The sequence below is a fragment of the Apteryx mantelli genome, chromosome 1 (assembly GCF_036417845.1).
Source record: "Apteryx mantelli isolate bAptMan1 chromosome 1, bAptMan1.hap1, whole genome shotgun sequence".
In the NCBI taxonomy this organism is placed as follows: Eukaryota; Metazoa; Chordata; class Aves; order Apterygiformes; family Apterygidae; genus Apteryx; species Apteryx mantelli.
The window spans coordinates 189,098,566-189,126,138 of NC_089978.1; the positions used below are offsets into that span (position 1 = coordinate 189,098,566).

Genomic DNA, 27,573 nt, shown 5'->3' on the forward strand with positions numbered 1-27,573 from the left:
TTTGGGTGAGGAGATGGCAGCTCACTACTTCTTCATCTGGCACTATTTTGAATTCAGACCTTGGTCTCTGTCCTCTGAGGACTGGGCTCTCCATATGGTCTTGATTATCTAGTTTGTAGATATAGTCAAGGCACTTACTTACAGAACCTTGATAGAAACAGAAGTATTTGTGCATGTTAGTTGAGTTCAGGGTTAACAGTGAGGATTTGAAGGTTGTAGTTTTGGATTTGCACGTAGTTTGGGAAGTGAACAGAAATCGAGTGCTTGAGTTCTTTGCGCATCTAGTCTTTGGCTTCTCTGTGTCTCAGTTCACTACCAGAAAACAGAAGTATTTTCTTACTGTCAGGGAATTGTGAAAATAAATATTTCAGAGATTCTGATGTGCTCAGATATGACAGTGATTATCATAAATATGATGGGTTTATTATGTTGAGCTGCTTTTGATAGTAGTGTGTTTTGGCAGCTTCGGGGGCCACGAGAACAAAGCTAATTTTTATCTATGGATATAGTTCTGTAGTCAATTAAATGAGACGATTAAATTATTTGATCTGATTTCTATGTATAATAGATTACTACATTTAATTCAGTTACTACTAAATTTCCCCCAATAATTTTTAATATTTACAGATTGCTTTTTGTCTTTTTCTGTATTTGATAAAGCATAAATAGTGAAGAATTTGAAAATCCTGTTTTTACTGGATAAAAGTTTAGTAATTAAAGTGTGTCTCATAAAAATGTTTTTTTTCTGTCTTGCAAAATTAGTAAAAGTTATTCTGAAGACTGCAAAGGAAGCTTTGCTAGATTGAGTCCTATGTGTGCAGCTGATGATATAACATTTAACCCATTTTTCAGAGTCAGACACTGAAAAGAAAGGAAGTTCATCATTTATATTGAACTTCACATGTAACCTTTAGTTTTAACTGACTTTGCTCAAATTTGACAACATCAGAGCACTTCTTTTATATAAGTATACAAAAACCTACTTTATTAATTACTGCAGTGAAACCAAACAGTTTTCTCTAGGAAGTGAAGAGATAATTAGTCATTACCTCTGAAAGAGGTAAGAAAGAACAGCAATTATTCCGACAAATTGTCATCTTTTCCTAGGTAAGGGACAGCTCCTGTCAAACTCAGTAAGCGTGTTTCTGTTGATTTTAATAGGAATAAGACATAGCAACTAGTTTTTAAAAGTAATATTTGCCAGCTTGCTAAATACTTATATTTAGTGTTTGCAGCATTCTTGCTGTGGTGAATACAGAAAAGATCCATATCTTAAGACATTTGTAATTTTAGCATAAGCATTTTAAGCTCAGATTTACAGTGAGTTATGTTTCTTGGTGATCTTTTATTTTTCTGCAGATCATGTATCTGGTTAGTGGTTTTTGCTCTATGGTGATATAACAGGCTTTGTATCTGTCCTTCCACAAAGTACATGAAGAAATAAATCTAATAGTATAAAAGACTCAAGTGAATGAACAAGCTGCTTTTTCAGAGTGCCTGTGCTTTTTAATGGAGCATGTTCTTGCCATATCCAATCTGTCAGAGTACAAGCTCTTTGAAATAGAGTTATGCCTGGTATATCCCATGGTCCACACACCTGTAGAGCTCAGTGACTTCTTTATATATATATATATATATATATATTATTAGTTGTAGGTACAGGTAGCATTTTCCTATAACAATAAAGGGAAAATGCAGCCTCAGTTAATTCAATGACTTAGTAGAGAATAAAGAAAATATTTGTCTTGGGGATTTTAACATTTCTTCTAATCAATTCCTAAAATAGAAAACCATTTCACTTTCATTACAATTTACTATCTGTATTTTTATCTGTTCAAACTGTACTTTGTTCACCCTAGAGTTATATGCAGAAATTAATTTATATTTGCTTGTTGGGCTTCTGCCAAAGTGTCTGAAATTTTTTCTCTCCTACTCCTCTTTTTCAGTGCTCAGGTCTCGATGCTCAGGCCCAGATGTAGTAATTCTGCTGTCTCTGAGAGCAGTTTCTCACTCCATTGATATTCACACTGTGTCTCATCACTGGTTTTTATGTTTGCTTTCTGGGCTTCACAAAGGTCCACAGGAAGTCTAAGCATCTGCCAGCTCTTCTAACATCACACAGACCTTCTCTGAAGCAGAGGATGCAGCTTTTAGACTCTGGCCTAATTAATACTTCAGAGAGAAAATAATAGTAAATATATGTAGGTATACCATGTGAGAACAATTACTAGTTTTGCAGTGGTGAGTTTCTACAGACTATAGGGCTACATTCGTCGTTGCTTGAAAACATTTCTGGTGGTTCTCTCTGAGAGAAATTATTAAATCCAAAGATATATATTCCTGGATTGTCTTCATAAAGACAGTTATATGATTTAACTGTAAGACAGTTTTTGTACAAAATTTATTTTTGTCAGGAGGAACAACAACGTGGGAAAATATTAAATGGTTAGTGCTTTTTCACCTCTTGTCTCTATAATCAAAGTTTGCGTGTATCTTCAGAGTTAAGGGATGATGCCACATGGTTAGTCTGAGATAGCGTGCTCATTTGTTGCCACATGAATTTAATATGTAGAGTTGTCATTTTTCATGTAATTCTATAAACTATATAAACAAAAAACATACTAAATCATAGTAAGGAAAATATTTACATGCTGCAGTGGGGATCTGGATGTCAGAGGAGGCCCCTATATGTTACGATACTTAGAGAAGAGAGTTATTTTCCATTACGACAGATACTGAAATGTTTTTATTGGCCCAATTTCCTACTCATAACCTTTGTAGCCCTTGTTTCCATCACATTCCAGGTAGCAGCTAATTTGATAGATGTTTAGGAAATGTGAACAGTTAGAATAGATCTTTTCCTTCTACTTACTCTTAGGTTTCCTGGTTGTATTAGACTACACAGAAGTTCCTTGTGCTTTGAAATTTCTGCAGACCAACAGGCTATCAGTATTATCTGTTTGGGTTATAATTTCGTTTGCTTTCTTTTCTTTCATTATCTGTTTCTTTTAGTTTTTGGGAGACCACTCCATTCAAGAGTTTCTGTAGCAAGGAATTTATTTGCATTTGTGGTTTGGGATAGTACAAAAGTTCTCTCCTCACCTTGAGGATAAGAGATTTTGTTCTTTTTTTTTCTTTCTTGTTATTCCAAAAAAAGAAGTGAGATTGGAGAGTTATTCAGGTCTTGGCCTGCTGAATACCTTTGTTCAGATAAAAAAAAATTCAAAATCATGTTAGTAGGTAGAATTCTCTCTCTAGATTCACTAGATTTGTTCACCAGTCTAAATCTGCAGGCGAGTTTTCACAATGTGGTTCATCTCATTCACAGAAAGTACTTTATGTCATTTTGTGGAGAACCAAATTAAAAAAAAAAAAAGGAGTAAGCTCATTTTATTGTGTGAGAGAAATATCTATAGTATTTTGTGTAACCAAATTGGAAGTATATAAACACATCTTACATATATTCACCCTCAGCTAAATTCCAGCTCACAGTCATGTCTTCTGTGTAATGAAGTGATACCGTGTTTAGCAGTGTACTTCACATGATATTCCAATAATGGTAATTCATTTGACAGAGGTGGTAATGCACATCATCTGAGCAAAAAGAACAGCTTCAAATCCAGAATGGTTGGTGAAATCATCAATGTTTCAGGAATGGCGCTCTCTTAGAATAGGCCTTTTTGCCATGAAAATAACAGTAAAATTACCAAGTACCCAGTCTTTTTTTTTCCTTTTCCTTTTCCTTTTCCTTTTCCTTTTCCTTTTCCTTTTCCTTTTCCTTTTCCTTTTCCTTTTCCTTTTCCTTTTCCTTTTCCTTTTCCTTTTCCTTTTCCTTTTCCTTTTCCTTTTCCTTTTCTTTTTTTCTGTTTTGAGATACTCAGAAGGATTGCATTTGATCCTTCCTGGATTCCTGGGCAGAATACAAATATGCCCCTATTCCATTCATTCCTCAGAATTTAGAAGGCACAGATTAGGAGGCAACTATTTGATTGTAACCCAGACTTTTCCATGTCCTGGAGCCAGTGAAGCTGGTTTGGCAATCTCCTCTCTAATGGAGAACTCTTCATCCAGAGGACTGTTCTTACCTGCTGTCCCAGTATTCCACATAATGACAGTTTGCTGCTTAAACACCACTTAAAAAAACATGCCAGAGAAATCTGAAAAATCTGTTTAGTAGCAAAAAGAAATACACGATACAAATATCAATCTGATCGCAAAGGATGCGCCAGTGTGTGCGTGTGTGCATGTGTGTGCGAGAGAGAGAGAGAGAGAGAGAGAGAGAGAGATGTTAATTACTTCTATTCACTGCAGATATAAATGGTATACATATTGAGCTAGTGTTTCTGAAAATATCCAGAGTAGCTCTTAAGTGAATTAAGATTTTATCCTGGTCCATTTATAGCCACATAAGGAGAGGGATACAGGAACATTTGAATGCTGATGCAGACCAAGAAAGAGGATTGCTTTGATCAGTAAAGAAGTACTAATCTCTGATTTTGAGGTATGTTTGTTGTTCTCCGGTTGTAGGTTTCTACCCATGTATTGATTTCTTTTAAAATCATTGCATTGCTTGATTACCTCATGAATGACATACATGTAGATAGTTAACCTGAAAGAACAATTCATTGTGTGTATATATATGTATGTAAAGTAGGTCTGAAAAAATCTGATGGATTTTAACACAGAGTTGGGTGATATTATTAATGATAGAGGAATATGTTAACCATCTGGGAAGCAGCAGATCGTCTTTTGAGCAGTAAAAATTGAGTAAAATATACTTGAGAGCTAAAACCAAGACTTTTTGCTATAAACTGGGATTTTTGTGAAATATTTTTCTGATGGCACATGATTTCAGAAAATAAAGTTTTCTGTGGGAGTATTTCAAGGCAGAAATAAAGTATGTAGATTTTTCACAGCAAAAAAAAAAGAAAATGTTGAAAATTTGATTAAAATATTTTGAAGATAATTGATGTCATCTGAGTGATAGATATAGACTGCTCTGAGAATCCATACTACAGAGAGAAAGAGAGACCTGAGATGCTGTAGGTACAGCTTCAGTTAGATATTTCTCCAAACTCCATTTCTTCTGTCCAGAATAGTCATTTTATTAACCTCTCTATTTTCACAGTTATTTCTTGCTATAGTCCTCACTTCTGATCTTCTTTTCTTTGAGCTCTGCCTTCCTGGTTCCACACTCCAGCTTATCTCGGAAGGAAGAGGTGGCAAGGCTGTAAGGAGTATGTGTGTTATAGGAACAAGCAGGAGAGCAGACATAGGCCTAATATGCAACAGAAGGATTCTTTACATCCAATCTGCAGCAGCTGATGCAGAGAGGAGTCTAGTAGTACGTTCATTTTAAGAGCCTGAATGGGAACACCCCGTAGAGATGAATACAGCCAGAAATGATAGCTCTGAGATTTGTGAACATTTTGCATTTATCTGAGTGGGTGTTCTTATTCTCATTCCTTGCTCACTGGTTTACGTGCTGAATGTACATAACTTCTAAGATTCATACTCTTTTCCCAGTTCTTTGTGACTGGTGCCTGCTTTGAGAATGCCTGTGCTCAACCTTAGCTACAGACCAGTTGCTGTAGAATGAACTGGCCTTCTTCTGCCTTTATTGTTTGTCTGTTTCGTGGCACCAAGTACACCCATTCTGCTTTCCCACATTCAGTCCACTATAGCTTTCTCTTTCTGTGCTATTCTTTTGTGCTATTCGCTGTAGTATTCTCTGGCCCATATTCTTAGGGCCCTGGCTGGGTATCAGGAGTGAAGAAATCATATGTCATAAGACAAAAGAAATCAGAGCAATATAGCTGGATATTTGGAAGGCAAAATACAGGCCCATATGTCCACTCCTGCAAGGCTTTATCCTTTTCATTTCTTTCATATACTCTTCTTCTCTATTCAGTCATCTCCTTTCCTTTTTAGAAGTAGCTACCAGCAACGTCTGGAAATAAATGGACTGGTTTTTTGTGACCTCCCTCTTCTGCAAGGCTACACAGGGCTCCAACTCATCAAACTATGCTCTTTTGAGTTTGTTCTATTGGCCTTTGAGGGTCAATGTCTAAATCTTTGCCTCAAGGTCTCCAAAAACCATATATGTACACCTGGCATATCTGGAGAATGTGAGGAGTAAGGGTACACTTGGAGTCAGTCCTTTTCCTGCCCTTAGTGGTATCAGGCTCTATAAGAAATACCTAATTTCAGAAGAGCTCTAGTCCTGCTCTGCATGCATCTATCTCTCACTTTGATTCAGTCTAGGTTAACCATAACTTGGCAGTTAACACTTCAATAATTTCTTCCAAAGTTGCTTCCCTGGAAAATTAGCAAGTACAAAAAACTATGAGATATGTTGGGAGTACCTGAAATCAGTTTATCAAAGCCAGAGTTTGATCCATATGTGCAAGTCAAAATGCTTATTGTAAACAGGTGATTAGGGGATACGAATTTGCATACCTGCAGCTCCATTGATCCCAAATTTGAATCATTAACCCTCCCTTTCATATCCTTAGATATAATAATTACATGTGGATTTGGGTCAAAATTGCTGCCTTTTTGACAGAAAAGGTGACCTTAGCTAGAGCAGAGTTACCACTTGCTGTAATCAGTGTGTTTGGAATTATGAGTGATACCCATTTTACATGATCAATACATTATATTTGCCTTTACGTATATAGGAAAAAAAAAACTTGTCGGTGATTATACTTAGGTTTGTGTTTTGTTTATCAGAATATTCTCAGTAACGCAATGATTCAGGAAAGCACAAAGGAACATTTGGAATGCATCTGGTGCCTGAGTTTTCTACTGTGACATCATGTTGCTTCTGTAGAAATGCAGCAAATAATAGCTGAGACAAGTTTGTTGAATAAGCTGTTAAAATCCCAGATGTGAACATGTGCTTAGCATTTTTATGGATGAAAATAATGCTGCTGTAGGTATAAAATTTCATTGTACAACTCTCTGTTCCTGAAATCTTCCTTCAAGTTATTGAAATGTTTTTTGTGGATGGAAGAAGAACATAAACTCTAGGTCCTAGTTCCTATTTGGATGCAGCATTAATTTTGTGAAGTGGGATTTAGAATCTTCAGCTGATTGTATTTATAAATTTCCTCAAATGCTAATGATAATTCTTAGAAATGCAGGATCTTAATATTTCCTTGTATTTACATTACACTTTGATATAATGCAGCCATATTTTTTATGTTAGTGGTTCTTCTACCTCTTAAAGGTATTAGAAAGTTGGGATACAAAGGTACCCTGAATGCATCTGATAAAAAGTGATCAAAACAAAACTAAACACTGCAGTGAGAAAATGATACAATGTACGATGCAGATACCCAGTGAAATAATGGTGTCTTTTCATTTTTAAGTTACAGCATTATTCTTATCATCAAACAAGAGATGATCTGGCCAATTTGCTGAATCATTTCAATGGTTTTATGACAAAGTAGATCTAGTTTTTATTTTGTGTTTGCTTTAGGCCAAAATTTTCCTTGAATGGTCATATTTTCAGCTGGAGGAAGGTATTCAGAGCTTAAAAGATACAGTTGATATGGAACAATCAGTGTGACCAAGAACTATACAAGTAGGTTATTCTATCACCAAATTGGCTTAAGACCTCTGACAGATTCAGAATGAATCTGATTATATCACAAATTTCTGTTCTGAGAGCAAAATGATTGTTAGCATGTGAGCATAGGTATCAATATAGTAACATATACTCATTTAAAAACAATTGCTTTAGGAATTATTTTAAGTAGTGATAAAACCACAGAACATATGGGCAATACTGGGCCCAGGAGCTACATGTTGCTTATTCGGGTATATTCAGAAAGATTGTGTGCATCATTTCTGTGTGTTCAGCAAAAGGTATATTAATTAATAGTTCCTGTAATAAATTTGTAAACCTATAATGAGAATTTTTCTAATGAGAATTTCTATGCAACATTTTAATTAGTTTAAAGATAGAAGGATGGATGATATCCTTAGATTATTTTATCTTCTGTGTATCACAGGTCCTTAGATTGTTTTATGTGCCAAATACTTCAGTTAGACAGAAGTGTTTCAGACTTCAGGATGATAGTAAGCTGTTCTGTGCCACAGAGAACAGAGAAGGCAAAGCATAAGTGCTCAGAGATAATAAGCAGTTGACTTGATATGATCTGTTCTGACAATTCTAGCAACTGATCTGTGTACATACTGCAGGGGAAGATGGAATAAGCCACTCTGTCAATATGACTCAGGGAATTCGCTCCTGACAGCAAATCTGATTACCAGTTTAATCCTGAGTTTGCAAACAGCCATCTAAAATAGAAAATTCTCTGTGTTGGGTATGATCACTCACCCCATGTAGGCCATCCTGCTCAGTGTCTTGTGTCCAGATGTGTATGTCTTTGATGTTTCAGAGGGCGGCTGGAGTCGAGGACAGTGTCGAGAACACATTCTTACAGAAGTTAGCAGGAGTTATAATGTAGACATTTTCTAGTATCTTGTAAATAGTCTGTTCTAGTATGTAAACTATTCTAGTATGTTGTGATCGAATATATCACTTGGGATTTTCTAAAGCATACAAGTGAATTAGAATTCCAACTGTCGTAAGTCATCAGTAGGATTAGTGCTCGTAATTCCTGCAGATTCTTTGGAAAAAGTCACACATGCACCAATCATGAGATTCTCATTTAGACTTTTTAGTCATTTGTTTTTTGGGTAACTGCTCAAGTGGATAGATATGTGCAGAGTTGGGGGCTTAGAAAGAAAATACTGAGAAGCAGGAAGTTCATTATTTCGTTTTCTGGAAAGTTCTTAAAAATTATGACTTTGGCTAACAGATATAGGGTGGTGAAGTTTCATAACTGACGTGACCACAACAGAATATATAACAGAGTGGCAGTCTTTGTTTTCTTAATAATGTAAAGGTGTTTACATTATTACATTTAAAGGTGAAATGAAAATTGTACCTTTCTGCCAGCTTTATTTAGTTGAAAACCTGTAAGTCTTCAGCAGAAATCAAATCTGAAGTGACACATGGACATTGCAATATAATATCTTGCTCTGAGAATCACTATTTCTTTAAATAGTAATTAAGTTTTAATAGTAACAGTAAATTTATTAAATTAGTAGTAAAAAGTAAAATTATTCTAATAGGAATACTGTTATAACTGTAGAAGTCCGAGTAGAAGCATAATCTGAAGAAGATCTAAAATGTCTGAAAATGTCTGCTTTTTCCAAGCAATTCCTGTAGCTAATTCCTTTATCTATGAAAGCTAAAAAAGCTTAGCTTTAGCTATAGCTATAGCTTTAGCTTTTATTTAGTTAAAACACCTTGAATTTATTGGTGATTTATTATCATACATTTTCAGGTTCTTTACCAGCGTGAATTAATAAAGCTGGAAGGTTCTCATACATACAAGACTACTGTAATCTAATTTTGAAGTTTGTGCATGACAATGTATCAGGAATTTAAGATCAGAATTTTGAGGTGCTCATATAGGCATTTGAATAAAGAGACAAGATCTAAAGAATTATTTAGTATTCATTAGCTTTCACAGAGAACAATGGATTCTAAACAGCATTTTTAAAAGTACGGCCACTGCATAAGATGCCTTAAAGGAATTTGCATGTTTTAGAAAATGTCCTGACCCTAGTTAAGAGTACTGAGCTCTTAAATATTGTTCTTTTATTGCCTAAGGTATAGTAACCTTTTGATTGACTTACATGTTTTATTTTGTTTCTCAACTGTGCAGCACTGCCGCCATGGAATTTGTGTGAGCAGAGAAATGGAGACACGTCCTGTAGATGGAGAATGGGGACCTTGGGGACCTTATAGCTCATGTTCAAGAACCTGTGGAGGTGGAATTAAGAGCACCACCAGGCTATGTAATAGACCAGAGTATGTTTTTTATTGTTGTATTTTATGCTAGAGTATAATGAAAGTATTACAATTTAATGGATTAGTTCAGAACAAAATGAAGGTATTATGGTTGCATGAATTGCTGAATTGCTCTGAAGCACCAATAAAATAAATGATTGTTTCATCTGTGTCTGAAAACAGAGATAAGTCTACAGTCTCTAATATGCAGAGGACTTTTAGATTACTTTTGTCTCAGCTATACCATTCACGTTTATAGATACTTCTAAAGAGTTACTTCGGTAGGTCTTTTTTCCAGCTTTACTCTAAATGCTGAAAGGTTCTTTAAATATTGAGATGCTTTCTCTGGAGCATGAGCTGCAATATGAAAATAGATGTATTCCCTGGTAATCTTTCTAATGAAACACTTGATTTGCTTTTATGTCAGGCTTTTTCACAGCGTTGTTACCAGTAATGTTCACAAGGAACACTGGCTACAGCGGTCATTTACAACTTTCCTTTATAATAAAAAAAATCCATTGATTGAAAAATGCAATGTGTGTTTCATTGTCTTGTAACAAAAGACAATGAGATAACACAGATAACAGTTAGAAAGTGCTTTTGCAGTTTCAAAGAATATTTTAGACTTTAGAGTAAATGGGCTATTTTCCACAGTTTTCCTTTTTTAGTTCTTCTGATCTCACAACTGAAAACAATATTAAGACTACCAAAAAGTGTGTCATTCTGTCTTCTTTCTTTGACACTCTTTAAAACAATTCAGTAATTTCAAATTACTGAGAGAAGTGCTACTTCTACAAAAATAGGTCTGAAATCACAGCAAAGTTAATAAGACCCTACTGAAGCATGAAAGTTAGCAGTGCTTTTTCCAGGGCAAAATAGTATAAGAAAAATAAAAATGGATCTTACAGATTGCTACCTTTTTATTCTACTTTGTATTTAATATAATAGACATTAATAGCCTGATTCTCTCTCCTCTCCCAGTGGTAGCAGTTAACATTCACTTTTTATTTTCTTTGCATGGGTATAAATGTATGCACAGTGCAGTGGAAGAGAAGAGGGGTGTGTAGGTGTGTGTGTGAACAGTCAATAAAAGACTGTGAAAAAATGTTGTGTGAGAGTTTCTCCTTTATATCAGTGGCTCAAACCATTTCCCACTGAAAAACAGCAATTTTAGAAACTTGAGAGATAGTGTTTTACATTTAATTATTTTTGTTAGACCAAGAAATGGAGGAAAGTACTGTGTTGGCCGCAGGATGAAATTTCGATCATGTAATACTGATTCCTGTCCAAAGGGCAAAAAAGATTTCCGTGAACAACAGTGCTCTGAATTTGATGGCAAACATTTTAACATCAATGGTCTTTCCTCTGCTGTTCGCTGGCTTCCAAAATATAGTGGTAGTAAGTAATTACAAACTTTTTTAATTAATGGAATACAAATGTTACTTTATTTTGCTATATAAACATATTTGCTGTATAAATACATTTGTGTAAATACAAATGTTACTTTACTCTGTCCTAAAACAGACAAAAAAAAAAACCTGTTGGATTTTCTTTCCAGTTTCTATGAAAGATCGCTGTAAACTTTTTTGCCGAGTTTCTGGAACAACTTCCTACTATCAGCTGAAGGACAGAGTTGCTGATGGTACTCCCTGTGGAGCAGAAACCAATGACCTTTGTGTTCAAGGCTTATGCAGGGTATTTAAATCTAAACTTATTAATTATTAAAATCAATTTAAGAGATGGTAAAACAGATATTAAATATACATCCAAGCAACCATTACTGAAAATCTGTAAAGCAAGGTGTTTTGAATTCATTTAAGTAAATTTTGATCCCTACCAAATTAAAGATCTGGAGATGGAGGAGATTAAGTGATGAACGTACAGCTGAATCTGAAAACCCACAGTCCTTTCTCATTAAGCCTGATGTGTGGGAAGGTTGATACTGTTGAAATGAGCAGAGAGAAACTGATATAAAATCGGTGTAAAGGGAGGAATAAAGCACACTGTGTGTTCATTACCATCATATTTCAGCTACAAAAGAAGTAAAAAGGTAGAAAATTCAAGGGTATATAGGTTATATATTTATGATTTCGTTGCAAAATCAGGAGGAACTGACGATTGAAAGGGATCATTTCAGCATTCTTTGCCTGATAGAAGTTAGAGAAGTGCCACAAGATTATATCAGGAGAGGCAAGCTCATGTATTCTAAAAATTCAAGACTTTTTGTCCATTTTAGGTAGCACTGCTGAGTGCAGTGAGATTGACTAACTTAAAGATGAAGAGAAACCGGAGCCTTTTGTACAGTGTTGAATCAATAGCGAAGAGGAAATGCCAGAGAACAGTCCTGCATATGATAAGAAAAAAAAAAATGAAAGGAAGTTTAAGATATATAAATGAAAGAAGTGTTCTTATTCTAGTTTAACTGCAGTCTCCATGTATTCCTTTGTTTATTATGCAATAATGTCAGACTATAAAAGAATTGATGACCATGTGCACATGCTTACTGATTTGAGAATTCTAAGACTTTTTAAAGTAAACATGCCTTAAGATTTTTACACTACATTTAATATTTTATACAAAATCTTTATATACTGTTAAATGTATTCTTATATACTTCTTGATATACTAAGTGTATTTGCATTGCACTTTCTTAGTACAACTGAACTATTGTGTTTTACATCACAGCACCCAAAAACATAAAAGGCTTTTCATGGATTGCCAAGGAGCTGGAGATAGTCCTTTGATATATACAGTGAATAAAAATGTTTTTGGGGGGTGGGTAGCTTACAGTTTTTAGTTTTCATTGTTTTTCATTGGGCTGAATGATACAGGCCTATTTTGTATTTCTTGTAGCAAGCTGGCTGTGATCACGTTTTGAATTCCAAGGCAAGGAGAGACAAATGTGGAATCTGTGGTGGTGATAATTCTTCATGTAAGACTCTTGCAGGTACTTTCAACAGTGCTCGTTATGGTATGTCTTTTTTTAAAAATCTTAATGTCCATTTCAGTTTGATTTAGAAATTATGTTTTGTGTTTGCAGAAGTGTGATTTCAGTGCATGTTCTCTAGGGCCTCTGCCAGCAAAAAATATCCCTGACTTTGAGTCACACATGCCCTTTCAAGAATGCAGAGACAAGTGCTGACACACTGACCAATTCAAGGAGAAAAGGTCCATCTGCTCCAAGGTCAAAACAAAAGACATGAAACAAAGATATGATGAGGAATTGTGGAAGTACTTTAAGGGGATTCACTTCCTGCTTTGCACTTTGTGATATTTCTTGAGTGGAACTATGCAGCTGAAGGACTTATTCCAGCACCACCTTTTGGTTAATAAGGAGATAGTGAGAGGTCTGTGGTCTGAGCAGCTGGTGAGCTTTCTTTTTTCATATAGTGAAAAAGATGTGAAATGTGAGCCTTCTCTTTCCAGAGATTATGAGCAGGAACATTTATGTTCTTTCCTCATCATTGGCATGTAATGAATGAGAAAGTCTTCTGAATAATCCTGATACTTTCCATTTCCTTGATTTAGTTTCTCCAGCAGAGCTACTGATAGCTCTTATTTCCCTGTATAGCCCATTCTGGGAAGTATGGGGAGACTGTTGTATGTGGCTAGCAGTGCAGTTTAATAGAGCATACAACATAAGGGCAGAAGACTCTAGTTAATATAAGATTCCCAAAGGCTGCTTTATGCTGCCTTACTGGTTGAAAGAGACCACAGGCAAAGTGAAAATGACACCTAGAGAGTTGCCAAATACAGTCTTTGTAGGACAAAGGAATTGCTGGTCAAAGAGGAAAGTACGCCCTGTATCCTGTTGGATTTTTTTTCCTGGCATAGGGCTTGTGCCAAGCAAAAAGTACCGAAACACTTAAAGGTGGCCATACAACTACCCTCCCCACATAAATACATGTAACTTTTCTTGTGTCTGTACTGAGATGTTGGAAGGCACAATCACTATTCTATTAAAGACTGTATTTCTGAATGTGTGCTCAAAATAGTAAAGGAAAAGAATGTAATATTTTGATCAATCTGAGTAAAGGACTATGAACGTTTTTGTTTTTCACCATTATGAAGGATCTTTTAGTTTACAAGTAGCACAGGAATGACATTATAAATATATTTGATAAAAGTAAATAATATATTGGAACTGCCATTCATACAATTATCCTTGAGACTCACTATTTCTATTGTTTATCAGCTTTGCATAGTCTCAGACTTATTTGCTCCTAACTGAAGTTAATTTGATGAAGTAGTAAAATTTTCATGTAATGTAGATCTTTTTAACAAAATACCCTTTAAAAAAATCCTATCTACTAATTTTACATTAGAAAGTAAATTATGAAAAATTGAAGTTTGCTTTTCTACAGTGAGTGAAAAGAAATAGTCTGCTTTGAAAGTTACTGTTTTGTTTATTCTCCTGTGTGCTTTAACTGATGTAATGTAGGACTATGTATTTTGAGGGAATAACACAATTAGGATGTCATATTTATATTTGGGAAGCTCGATGACTGCACTGTTGTGGAGACTAAGATAAAGCAGTTTCCCGACTAGTTGCCATCGACATGACTGACTATCCTGTGTTCTTTGCCTAAGGTGACTGCTGGGTGTCCTTCGATTATTGTGGCCCCTCTTTACAGTGCAATGCAAGAGGACCCATTATTCTTTGTGTTTTCTTCTCTAAGCTTCTGCCTTCATAAAAATTAACACATTATACTATACTGGAAAAATTTTGCTAAAGTCACTCATTTGGATTATTTCTGTGACTTTGCTGGTCTTACACAAGCCCTATGTCAGGATAAAATCCAATATGAAAAAGAGTAAAAAGATATAAAAACTATTTTAGGATTACGAAAACACCTTGAGCTTATTATTTAGTTTTGTCATTTGAATTGTGTTTGAATTATTGGGATTATAGCATATAAAATGTGATACAAGATTATAACCCTGGACAGGATGCTAAAACATATGAGCTCACTCAGATGTGTTCAGACAGGAGTGCAGCAATGCAAACAAGAGGTTGTAGCTAGCTGACCTCTAAAACTTCTAAGAAATGGAGAGCTGGGCCCATGGGAAGTCTATGACATCCCTAGGCTAATGATTGAAAGCATTCTCTGAGGAAATGTTCATTTCCAGAGACTTTCCAAGACTGAGTTAGGCATCATAAGATAAGAGTGCTGAGCTTTGTGCACTTGGCCTTTTTCCTTTTCACTCACCTATTTGCCTTCCATACTCACACAAACCATTTTTACTAAGGCAGAATGTGGAATTAGGCAAGAGCAGCGTGTGGTATTACTGGTATGTCCTTGCAGGCATACAGTTATAATGCTGTCATTATGTATTTAAACAGTAAGTGAAAGTCATCAGAAATTCAGTGAAATGGCAGTTTGCTTGGCTCCCAATTTAGGAAACAGTAATATAATTATGTGTACTTAATTATTATGTTGGCTGTTATTACTGCCTCTCAAACTAGAGTATCTGAAGATATCCTGAAAAAAATGTCTTTCTCAGTACCTTAGTATGTGATCTAGTGTTCTGTTTATCCTTGGCAATATGCTATGCAGTTTTGTTTATCATTTCCTCCCGTATTTTGTCTTCTGCCTTCATATTACCACAAGCTCTTCAGTGTGTAAGATGAGCAGCTTTTTTGTGTGCGTTTTGGGTTTTTTTCCCTATACGTTGGAAGGTTGACCAAATGCTGTGTATTTATCCAGAGCACGCAGTCGCTTTGAAATTGCAGTGCTGCCCCCAGCTGGTAAATGTGATCAACCTGTTATTAGATTTAAATGTGCATTCTAAGTGCAGGGGATGGGGTTTTTAGATTAAAAGCACTGGGCAGTTAGTGTACTATGAAATTGAAAAGGAGACTGCTCTTTAATTTGTTACCCACAAAGATGAGCTAACTAAGCAAAGTTAAATCCTGACAAGACCATGTTAAATACAGAAAAATAAATGGAAAAGTTAACAAAGATTATATTAATGCTTCAAGTTACGTATTTTTGTTTATTATTTGTTTCATACGTTTGTCATACTTAGTTTTTCTTAGACATGGGAATCCTTTTGGATGTATAAGTAGCATCTGTGAGAAACAGCATTTTTTTTTTACCTATGCTTGTGAGCAGAGTGACAGTTTTTCTAAAAAGTAGATGTTGATGCAGATTATTTCGTTACCTCAAGACAAGGCTGCCCTAATATTAGTAGAGGGATTATGGAAAGGATGACTCATTTGTGAAGCACATGTATTTTGGAGGGAGCACACTAGGCTAACATTCTGAGCAGTAGAATGTGGATCAAGCATAGCTAGTTTATCTGATAGAGCTACTTATGTGTATGACCTGCAGCACTGCAATAGTTGAATACTTAGGACTTGTTCTTTAGAGTGCTGTTATGCAATACTTTTTGTAAGATAGGGAGAAGCTAACCCAATTGTACAGAGAGGGAGCTGAGGTACTGTAGGTTAAGTGACTTACAGAGAATTGTATACAAGTTTTGTGGTTAAATTGTGAACAGCCACCATGTTTCCTGAGTCCCACTAGTCTGCTCTCTACAGTAGTCCTGCTCTTTAGAGATTTTTCTGAAAGTTATTGGTAAAGAACAGAATTCACATTTCTGCAAACAAGAATGAATTTTAACTGTCTCTTGAGTTATGAAACTAAAAGTTCAATTCAGCTGACCTTTTTTTAAAAACAAGGAAATTTAATGTATATAAAGATGTTTACATTTCCTTTCTAAAACATGAGGGCATTCAGCAGTGTTGTCATTGGTGCATTATAGGATTTTTTGAATAAAATTAGTTAAACATAAGTCCAGAAGGTTCATATTTACTCATACATGACAATTTTTGTGTATAATTAATTTGTGAATAATTACATTGCAGGTTACAATGTTGTAGTAAATATTCCCAAAGGAGCAACAAACATTGATATTCGGCAGCACAGCTACTCGGGGAAACCAGAAGATGACAACTACCTTGGTAACAGCATGCTGTGTACAACACTCATAGATGGTTTGCGTGTGCTTGCCAGAGATCTGCTCTAGACTTACATTATCAAAAGTCTGATAAAGTCTTTAGAGCAAATATGAAATTACATGGTATCATCATTTGTCTGTTTTTCTCTGTAGATGTTAACAGGGTTAATAAGAAAAATGAGTGACATATTGTTAGGTTTCTTAAACGTGTTCTTTTGTCAGAGAATAGGAATTATAGTTCTGTCAGTTTTTGAGTTTGTTGTGGCCGTGTTTATTAAAACACCATGAGTAAACTAAGGAATAACGTAGGCATTTGTGTTGTTAATTTTGGAAGCATACAGTTTGTTTATGAATGAAGCTGTCAAGACTGTTGAAGTGGTCTGTGAACTTTAGCAAACTTATCAGTCATCTCACATTTCTCTTTTCTATCATGTCTGAGCTTCTGTTTATCTTTGAATGTAATATGGAATAAGAATGTACAGAAAAAAGCTTGGATTGTATAAATAATGTAGTAAAACAACTGAAATGACTAGTGCAAAATCAAAGCTTCCTGGTGGGTAACTTGTGTCTCTCCAGAACTCTAAATTCACCAAAACTTAAGATCATTTAAGCCAGGAAATAAAATTATCATATTTACAAACAGAACCTTGCTTCTGTTTCATCCCCAGAAGGACCAGTAGCCACTGGGAACTGTGTGTGTGCACTCACATGGAAATCACTGTGTTAAGTACAGCTGTACCGAACACTGGAGGGAATAGTTGCAATCTTTTGGCAGAATTATGTTTATGATACAAAGGAGTTCTGGATGCCATGCCCCCTATAAGTCACATCTGTGTTGGTTCATGGTGGAAATTGTCATGAATTGGATGGGATATATGTATGGTCTGGAGATTTTGTAATAGGTTCGTGACATACAGTATTTAATAGCAGCCTCTAAATACATTGTATAAAGGAAAAACATTGTTTTGATGAGGTATACTAAATGTCTGAGGGCAAGGAATTGGTCTGTTTTGGTAAAATTTATATATAGTCAAGTTTAGCCTTAGCAAAAGAGAAGCATTAAATTCTGTCCTAAAGTGGAGGGTTGTCCAATGTCTTGAATCATGTGCTCTGTCTGAGAAGACAGAGCTCAATTATTTATGTGAAGAATAATGGGGCTCAAAGAAGACAAACTCAACTTCTGTTGTGTGCTGGTGAGTTTGTTATTTAGCAGACACTTTATGAAAAACTTAACTTTTGAAAGAAAGGAGTGGGTTTTTATTGTACCAGTGTCCTGGAAGAAAACTAGATACTGTCTGGCAACTGTGACTCTTGTTTTTATAACTGAATTTTCTACTTTCTTTTAAAAAGAAAGAGAAACTAATTTTTTAACAATTGTTTATCACATGATTAACACAAATTTGCTCTGGGATGCAGTGGAATTCCTAAGTGATCCTCTCTCTTCTTGTGTACTTTTATGTACCAGAATGAGTAAAAAGATCACATTTTGACATGTTGGTAAATTTGCAGGTGTGTAGGAGAAACAGAGGATTCACATTTTGTCCCCCAAAATCTTGGTTGTTTTATTTCACAGTAGTTATATTACCTCTGAAGCACATGAGAGAGTATCGGTGCATATTTTCCTTCTCTATCTCTTCTTCCATTACCATCCTACTCAGCACACTGTCACTTCCTATCCTATTAAGCCATTAGAGCTTTAAAAGCCATCAGAGTATTCCAGATTGTTTTCTTGCTGTCTGATGCCCTGCTGCTGCATATGCATCTCATAAGAAGTAGAAACAACCCTCACCCCTGACTACCATTTAAAACATAGTTATGCCTGAATAGCATGCCTTTACTAAATTTAAAAGTAGCTCTAGAAAGTATAGGAATATGGACTCTAGAATAGGTCAGAAATATAAATAAAATTTGTTCCCATTAGGTAGCAGAACCTAACTAAGTTTAAAAGTGATTATTATAGTCAGCCTTTCAGCACAACAAATATTAATGTTAAGCATTGTTAATGCAGAGAAAATCCATGGCAACTGCTTAGGTGAGAGCTACTCATGGCTGGGATCAAATTCATGCATTAGGAACTGTTTGATACAACTTTAAAATGCTATACATGGAATAAAATAAAGCCAAGTATTGAAACAAAAATATATAATTAATTTTTATTGATAAAACCTTTTAATTAAAATCGATGCTTTATTCCCAATATTTTATTTTACTTATAGCTTTATCTGATGTTCATGGAAATTTTATCTTGAATGGAAATTTTGTTGTAAGCATGTCAAAAAGAGAAATCAACATACGAGGAGCTACTTTTGAGTACAGTGGTTCAAACAACACTATAGAACGAATTAACAGCACTGATAGAATCGAGGAAGAGCTAACTTTACAGGTGAACTTTCGATTTTTTCATAAGTTTGAAAATTTACTACGTGCTCATAATGTCCATAAGCTTATGTCATGCACAAATTCACTAAAAAAGTTATCATTTTATCTCAATTAAGGTTTTGTGTGTAGGGAATTTATACAACCCTGATGTACGTTATTCATTCAGTATCCCAATAGAAGACAGAAGTGATCTGTTCATGTGGGATCCTTTTGGGCCCTGGAAAGACTGCAGTAGAATGTGCCAAGGTATTGTGGATTCTTTCTTCATCAGAACCAAAGACCTTATGACGTTTGGGAAGGGGCTAGTCTTAAGTAGTCAGGATTTTGTCACTCCTACTAGTAAGAAAGAAACTCAGCACTCTCAGTAAACTTTAGGTGCACAGAGCCTTTAAGGGCAGAGTGGCTTCAGATTCTCTTTTCCTGTTTTCAGTATTTACACAATGCAATTCTATATTCAAAATTCTGTTCTTGTTCCTTTTTTGCCATAAGAGTGATTTATAAGAAATATTTCAACCAAGTGTAATGCATCCTTGAAAACATGGTATTGTATATCTACTAAGATCTATCCCATCTCCTGTCATCATATTTCCAGATGTCCACTACCTGATTTGTCTAGTATCTTTCATATATATTTCTTTGTATTTTGGGGTTTTCTGTTATTTGAGATAAAGGTGTTTTAGAATGTTTTTATAATTTTTGTCTGGTATTCTATAAGCCACTCCAGTGAAAAATAAAGCCACAACATACATGAAGTGTATGTATAAAGTTTATGTACACATAATAATAGATACTCCTATTAGCAGATGCTAGGAATGCCTGTACTTGAGATGGATGGTGGTAAGTTTCTTCTGGTTTTGAGTCAGGCTGTAGATGTGCTCATGTGCTAGAGAAGTGGAGCTGTCCACTTTGGTACTTCTGGCACTGCAGGAGACCTTTCAGGTACCCTGTGCTCAGATTTTCTGCTGCCTTGAAGAAGGGGATCATGACCTTGAAGTAAACATAGTGGTGTTTGGTAATTAGCCAAGGACAGATATGATGCATTTGGAATACTTAGCCTGCTGAGTAAATGCACTGCTGCACTTCATATTACAGTCTTCTGGAAGTTGATGCCCTCATGAGATCATGGTAGTATGGCTGGGAGCCATCAGGGGTTGGTAGGCGTGACTGGGGCAAGGTTGTTCTCCACAGGAATTCAGTCAGCTGCACAAAGTAATGTGTTTGTGCAGAATCTGCTGTATACAAAGATTAATGTTAATGGGGTATCTCCGTTAAATTCCTAAATTATGAATTGGAAATCATTAGTGGGAAAAAGGCACTCTTATTTTAGCCTTTTTTTGCTTTTATGTGTGTCCTTTCCAAGGTATTCGAAGAAGAAGAATGACATGCATACGTAAAAGTGATCATGTGGTAGTGTCTGATCAAAGATGTGAACTTGCACCTTCTGTACCAGAAGTCTTTGAGGAGTGTAATACAGAATGTGAATTAAGGTAAAAAGATGCTCTAAACTGATGGAGCTATTGTGGTCTTATTCATTTTTATTGATAGAGATCAAAACAAAATAATTCAGACTGCTTTATTCTCTCTCCCTCAGTCCCTTGCTTCCTCCCTCAAATCTGCTGATTTAATGGATATATGCATTAGATTTACATCTCCAAAACTACATAGAACTAATGTATTCTTCTAATTTTTATTCATTAAGTCCAAAGTCTTCTGTTAGGATTGTGAATTTCTTCTCTACATGCTGGACTAAAAAATTGTATTACTGGGCCAAGTACATTTTTCGCTGGAATTGTACCTACAACTGGAACTAATTTGGAGCACAGTCATGTGTTTTTGCGCTCTGAGAAAGTGCACAATGAAGTGGACAGAGGATGAATGATCAGAATTATAGCTTGTGTTTTTCAAAGTCAATTAGGAGATTTAGACAAAAGATGCTTTAAATTTAAAAAGAATTTTTAAGCATATGAGTCAAATTCCTTTTATATTGCTTTGAAAATTCCAGCCTTTATATAGGCTTTACAGTCATATTTATCTGTTGCCTAAAATTTATATTTATACTGCACTTCTAACTATATTCTCTGAGTGCTTTACATTTATTTTTTAAAACATAGTTAGTTTTCTATAACAGTTTATCCTTGTAGGTGGCACAGTACTGGCAAAAGTGACTGCACATCAAAGTGTGGCCCAGGGTATCGTTCTTTAGAAATCCTTTGCATGAAGTACTCTGTTTCAAAAGGACTCAGTGCTCCAGTGGATGATAAATACTGTGCTGATCAGCAGAAACCACCAACCAGAGAGCCCTGTCATGGTGACTGTATGTTAGCAAGTTGGCACTACACGGAATGGTCAGAGGTACAAATTCAAAATCTTATAATTGTACCATTATAGTTCTGGTTAGTGTTCATATCAGATTTTTATTTTTTTATCTTTTTTTTTTTTCCATTTAAGCAACTAAAAGAAAATAATGTTTGACAAATCCAATGTTGTAAGAGGAGCTAATACCTCTATATTTAGGTAACTACTGGACAAAATTCCTCATATCTTTGTGAGAAACTGTAGATATCTAAATTATTTGCAGTTTGGTTTTGGAAGTCAGCAGAGAAGATCTGACCGTTCAAGGTGTATTTTTTATTTACAGCTTAATAATTCAGTTCTCTGAGTATTTTAAAGAAAAAAGGTTAGTACAATTTCAGCTTTAATATTAATTAAAGACTGCTATCTTGGAACTACTTAACAAGGTGCCAAATTTATCTCTGGTGCACATATTTGAAGTGTGTAGACTTAAATGGACATAGGACAGGATGCAATTGTCCTGCATGATTTTTGATATCTTTCATCTTTAAGCCTGATAATGTATTTTGAACTGTTTTTTATTATGGTATGTTTCATGTTTCACAATATTTTTTGTACACTGCAGTGTTCAAGGAGCTGTGAAAGAGGTGTCAGAACCAGAGAAGCTTTTTGTATGAACAATTTGGGTCGTCATCTTCCTGACAGAGAATGCCATGAACTTCCAAGAATCATAACACAGAATTGCAATGAATTGTTATGTCCAAGCTGGTCTGTTAGTGAGTGGAATGAGGTAACAAACCATGCAAAACTTAAAACTCACTTGATACTGGTCATCAATATTAAAATAAACTGCCTTGAGTATTTGTTGGTTTTTTTTTTTTCTAGTTACTTTTGGACACATGAAAGTAAAAATACTTAAATGCTAGGATTCTGCTGATGTACATACCAGATGTACAGATAGCACAAGAACTTGTGAAAAGCACACCAATAATTAATTTTTTCTCTGAAATGTTGTTACAGTAAAAAGGGATAGTGAAACTACTTATGGTAGATCTGTCTATAGTCCTATACATACCTTCCTTTATTATAAAGCAATGTGAACCATTCAGCCAAGCGAAGAGCAAAATTATATCCATTTTGTTATAGATTATATGGATATAATTGAATCATAGATCATTTAAATATGTTGCCTGTGAAAGCTGTGCTATATGCATTCATATTTTAAATAAGTATTCTTTTTTAATGGCAATAAATGAAAAGTACATTGTTTTCATATTTTTATAGCTTTAGAAACTTAACAGTGATTCCTTTGTCTATGTTGTGCATTTGGGCAGATATTTACTAGAAACTGAAGAATTCACGAAAGAACTATTTTTGTTGCACTACTTATGTTCCTGGAATATTTTTGTCATTTATGTGATCTTTATAATCCACCAGACTACTAAAAAAAGTGAAGTTTCTTGTCTTGTTAAACTGGTGAATCTAATATAATTTTACAGTGTCCTGTGACATGTGGCAAAGGAATGAGACATCGCCAAGTGTGGTGCCAACTTAATGATGAACAACTGAGAGACAATTTATGTAATCCAAATGATAGACCAGAATCAGTAACACCATGTGAACTTCATGAATGTGCATCTTGGCAAGCAGGGCCTTGGGGATCAGTGAGTACCTAAGGATTTCTGACTTTTTGCCTTTAGTTCAGACTTTAGGTGAACACAAAACAAAGCTGTTGAAGCAGCTGCTAAAGTTCCAATAAAAATATTTCAAGTGGATTGGTTCACATCTCCCTCTGCTCCCTTTGGCTGTCTAACCCTTAATTTAAGAACATCCACACAGAAGTTGGATGTCTAAGACTGCTAATGTTATTTCTCATGAACATATTTCATCTCCAAAGTAACAAAAATAGTTGTAGATAACAAAGCATTCAGATGAATGGGACAGGTAAATGACTAAATACTTTAAAATATGTCGACATATTTAAATGGTACCTTTAACTTAGAACATGGAATGGTATATGCTAATAATAGCAGGCAAAAAGGCATTGTATTTGGCTGAATATCTTAGTTTTTTATACAGTCTTCAGTGATAAAAGAGCTTCTGTCTCTTTATATGAAAGTGCAGTTCAAGAATATGTTCTTTTGTCTGATGATGCTTGCCTAATGTATACCAGAGGGGCTTCAAAATTCCAGAAGAAGGTGAATTAATTTGAGAAGGAAGCTTTTGTCACCAAAAAGATGAGAATTAATTCAAAAACAAGGCACTCAATTTCATGGAGCTTCGATATGTTCAGATTACTCAAACCAAAACAGATATTGGCTTATTCACAGTGATTGTTGGATGTTGGTGAGAACTCATAACTGAATGGCAGGTGCTATTTATTTTTTACATATAACCTTTTGGTAAAATATGTAATAAATAAACCTTGGGAAATTACATATATTTTTAACTTACACATTTCATTTGTATAGAGCTTGTCTCATGTTGTATTTTTTTACTGCAGAGATTACCACACCGTTGTCTAACATAATGTTGAATGTCTTTTTGGTAATCTTTTGGTCACAAGATGCTGGCTTCCCATTTTTAGATGCTAAGTGCCAAAAGGAAATAAGAAATTTAATTAATTAGTCCCATGATATGTTTTTTCTGAACAGGAAATCACAGTGTATAGCCATTCTGGAATAACTCTTTAACAGGAAATTTATCATTCCTTGAGCTGAAGCAAAGCTTTCCATTGCAATTATTCCACTGTACCATCTGGTACCAGCTACTCGTGGCCTGGATTTTTGCTGGTATTTCTTGCTTGAACCACAAGATCTGTAGGGTGGGATTTGTTTCATACTACTTTGAGCCATCTAAAAGTTTAGGTGCCTTCTTTAATAGTGCTCTTGGCACACTCCCTAGTCAAGGGTAAGGTGTGAAAAGCTCCAGCTGATGATTCCTTTATCTAGAGGTCTCGATTAAGCTACCCATTCATAAACTGTCAGTGCCAGCTGACTCTAGATTATATCAGACGGTCTGACACGGTGGGCAGATAAGGTACAGGATGTATGGGAGACTTATGCCTTTCTAGAGTGGCAGAGGGAGGAGGATATTCCAGGGTACCTTCCATGGTGTCTGTCTGAAGCAACTAAATCAGTCCTAAAATGCCTGAGATAAACAGGATAAATCACTTTCTAGAGGTTCCTGTCTCTCTGTGCTAGCTACAGAGGGAGCCTAGATGGCTACAGCCATATCCCACTATCTGCCAAGGATCTATTCCTGAAAAATGCAACAGTGATAAAAGGGATAGCAAAGCAGTATTTCCCATAAAAATTAACATAACTGGGGGGAGGGGGAATGCATGCAGGGACATCAGAAATACTTGCCATTTAAATACAGAGAGACAGTATATCCGGTGTGGAGGATGAAGAGGCAGAAGCAAGACCATGAGCTGGAGGAGAGGCTTGCTTTTCAAAAGTGGGCTTTTTAGGGAGGATCACTTTTCCTTTGTCTAGGGAACTACATTGTGCTTCTGAACAGTATAATCAGTGGAGTTCAGAGAGCGATTCATTTGACCTAAGGTAGACTCTGGTAGCTACACTTCTTAACTGCTCACTAACTAGGCTTTTTTGGTTAGATTGGTATGTAAAGCATACATATGACTTACAAACTGAATTCTAAATTTTTAAATTGAATGCAAATTGTCTGAATTACTAGGCTGGTCTTTAGGCATGTAAATCAGTAGTTGTTCAGTAGACGTTAAGATTATTGCTCAATTTTAAAATCATTCCACATGTTAAATTACCATTACGATGGTAAAAAAAAATTGTGCAGGACATCATTTCTTAATTATTAAATTCCTACTCATGATATAATGAATTTTAAAATAGAAAATATAATTAAAAATTAAATTTGAGTAAATATAATGTTATTTCAAGTATGTGAAACTACTGACTTTAACAGTGTGCTGTAACATGTGGTCACGGATACCAGATGCGTGCAGTCAAATGTGTTGCTGGGATTTACAGAGTTATTTTGGATGATGACAGAGAATGTAATGCTGCTACTCGTCCTAGAGACAGTCAAGTAAGTAAACAAATACCTTTCAGTTGGTAGTGCTTTTTAACACAAATACTGTCTACTGGCTTTTGGGGGGAACTTGAGGAAAACAAGTTCTAGAATGTGAAAAAAATACTGAAACTGTCTGCTCCTTCTGTGTGCTTCAAATTTGGCCTGAGGAATTAAGTAAAAGAAGAGCAATTTGGAGATTGGAGATATGAAGATTTGGTATATGACTGAAGGAGTGCAGAGACCTTTGGTTATTTGTAAAAAGCTCCAACATGTAGAATAATATAAGGAGACTGATCACCTGATCACTGTGATGCACAGTAATTGCACCTAGTTGGCCTGGTATTCTGCTTTAAAATTCTAGTTATACCTAGTTATTAGTAGAAAAACAGGGTTATTTGAAGAAAGCTTTGATTATTGGAATGAGATTAATTCAGAACTGTATAGATATGAACTTGTATATATGAATGTATGATGTGATTCTCTACCTTTCTCTTTTGTCCCAAGCTACTTCTCTAGCACTTCTCTTAATTTAGATCTATCCTTTTTCATAAGAAATATTTGTTTACTACAGTCAGTGGGTTTACCTTTAACTAAAAGCATTAGTGTCTTAGATGCAAGGTAGCTGTATATTAATATATCGATCCAGCCACCAGATTGCTGCATCATATTTATATCCAGTTTACCTGGTAACCACTGAGGGCAACTCTGGTTCCCATCTCAAGGATAAAAAAACAGGATTCCATTGTACAGTAAAGTAGTCACAATTGCTCCTGTGAGGGCCTCTTGAATAAGATTTCAAAATAAAAAAGCTAAGTAATTGGTACAAAGTTATTTCCACTCATATGTGGAAACACACTGGGTTTGAATATATCTCATATTTTGAACAGTGGTACCAGTTCAGCTGTTGACTGAACTGGACAATTTCTTGTTCTGTGTAGCTGAAGGTATGAAGAACAGCACAGCCACTATCATCTCTCAGTTCTTCGTTACTGCACATGGCTATGAAACAAAACACAGTAATGTCGATTTCCCTTCTCTCCAGCAAGTTACCCAATACAATTCTTTCTCAAAGTGGAAATATTTGTAGTTATTACTAATATAGCTTTATTGTCAAGTAACTTGTCTTTGCCTCTCAATTTGAAACAAAACTAAATAAAAAACTTTTGAATAATGCCATGGAAAATTAGAAGATAGTATTTATTTGTCAATTCATGCTGCCTTATTGTAATGGTAGGATCTACCTTTTTGGGTGAGCCATTTGCTTTACATTCATCTGTTCCAAAAATTATATTTTTAAAGTTGTTCTTTTTCTCCCCCACAGGAATGTGAATTGCCCTCTTGTCCAGAAAATAAAAAATTATGGACTACATCACTTCCTCTAATTCATATGGGGAAGGTGACTCAATGGAGATACGGCTCATGGACCCCAGTATGTTATGTAATAGTGGTCATGGCTTGCAAAACTATCCTCCACTTTTTCACCCATTTTCCTATTGTGTAAAGCTCTCATCGGTATATCTTTCAAACTGAAATCTGCTTGGGGTAATTCTTCAACAAAATTATTAACTCTTTTAAAGATTTTTTTTTTCTGGAAGTAGTTGACACTCCAAGCAAATTCTGTGTTTCAAATCTAGCAGGGAAGATAAGGAAAAGAACCCGAGAGTTTGGGTACTGGAGTTCTGAGCAGAATAGCTTTCATGTGATTGAGAGTGGTCAAGGAAATAGGTTTCAAAATAGTGGATTAGTTTCTGAATATGGAGAGCATTTTTCATTCTAAAAAACTATTTAAATCTTTTATGTGAATAGCAATGGTAAGCAGTTTTGGTCTTTAAAGATCTCATGCTAGATAATTTGTAGAATAAGTGTTACAAATAAATTCAGTTTATATGCAGACTTTATTTAACAGAAGAGTTTTTGATTTTTGTAATGATGAAAATTAGTCTTATTTGACAGAGATATGAAAATTTTAAATAATCTGTAAAAATATAGGTGTATCTGTTAATCCCTTGAGGTTC

At 35.2% G+C, this 27,573-nt stretch overlaps 1 protein-coding gene across 1 annotated transcript in view; it reads left to right on the forward strand.

Annotated features, from left to right (window-relative positions):
• Window positions 1-27,573, forward strand: part of ADAMTS20 (ADAM metallopeptidase with thrombospondin type 1 motif 20) — a 110,361-nt gene that overhangs the window by 38,007 nt on the left and 44,781 nt on the right. The window contains exons 12-24 of the mRNA XM_067289950.1: window positions 9,747-9,892; window positions 11,088-11,269; window positions 11,430-11,566; window positions 12,725-12,842; window positions 16,743-16,838; window positions 19,051-19,217; window positions 19,330-19,459; window positions 20,574-20,700; window positions 21,355-21,565; window positions 22,131-22,295; window positions 23,005-23,169; window positions 25,451-25,573; window positions 26,880-26,987. Of these exons, the coding sequence (XP_067146051.1) occupies window positions 9,747-9,892; window positions 11,088-11,269; window positions 11,430-11,566; window positions 12,725-12,842; window positions 16,743-16,838; window positions 19,051-19,217; window positions 19,330-19,459; window positions 20,574-20,700; window positions 21,355-21,565; window positions 22,131-22,295; window positions 23,005-23,169; window positions 25,451-25,573; window positions 26,880-26,987 (1,875 nt within the window). The remainder of the gene's footprint in view (window positions 1-9,746; window positions 9,893-11,087; window positions 11,270-11,429; window positions 11,567-12,724; window positions 12,843-16,742; window positions 16,839-19,050; window positions 19,218-19,329; window positions 19,460-20,573; window positions 20,701-21,354; window positions 21,566-22,130; window positions 22,296-23,004; window positions 23,170-25,450; window positions 25,574-26,879; window positions 26,988-27,573) is intronic.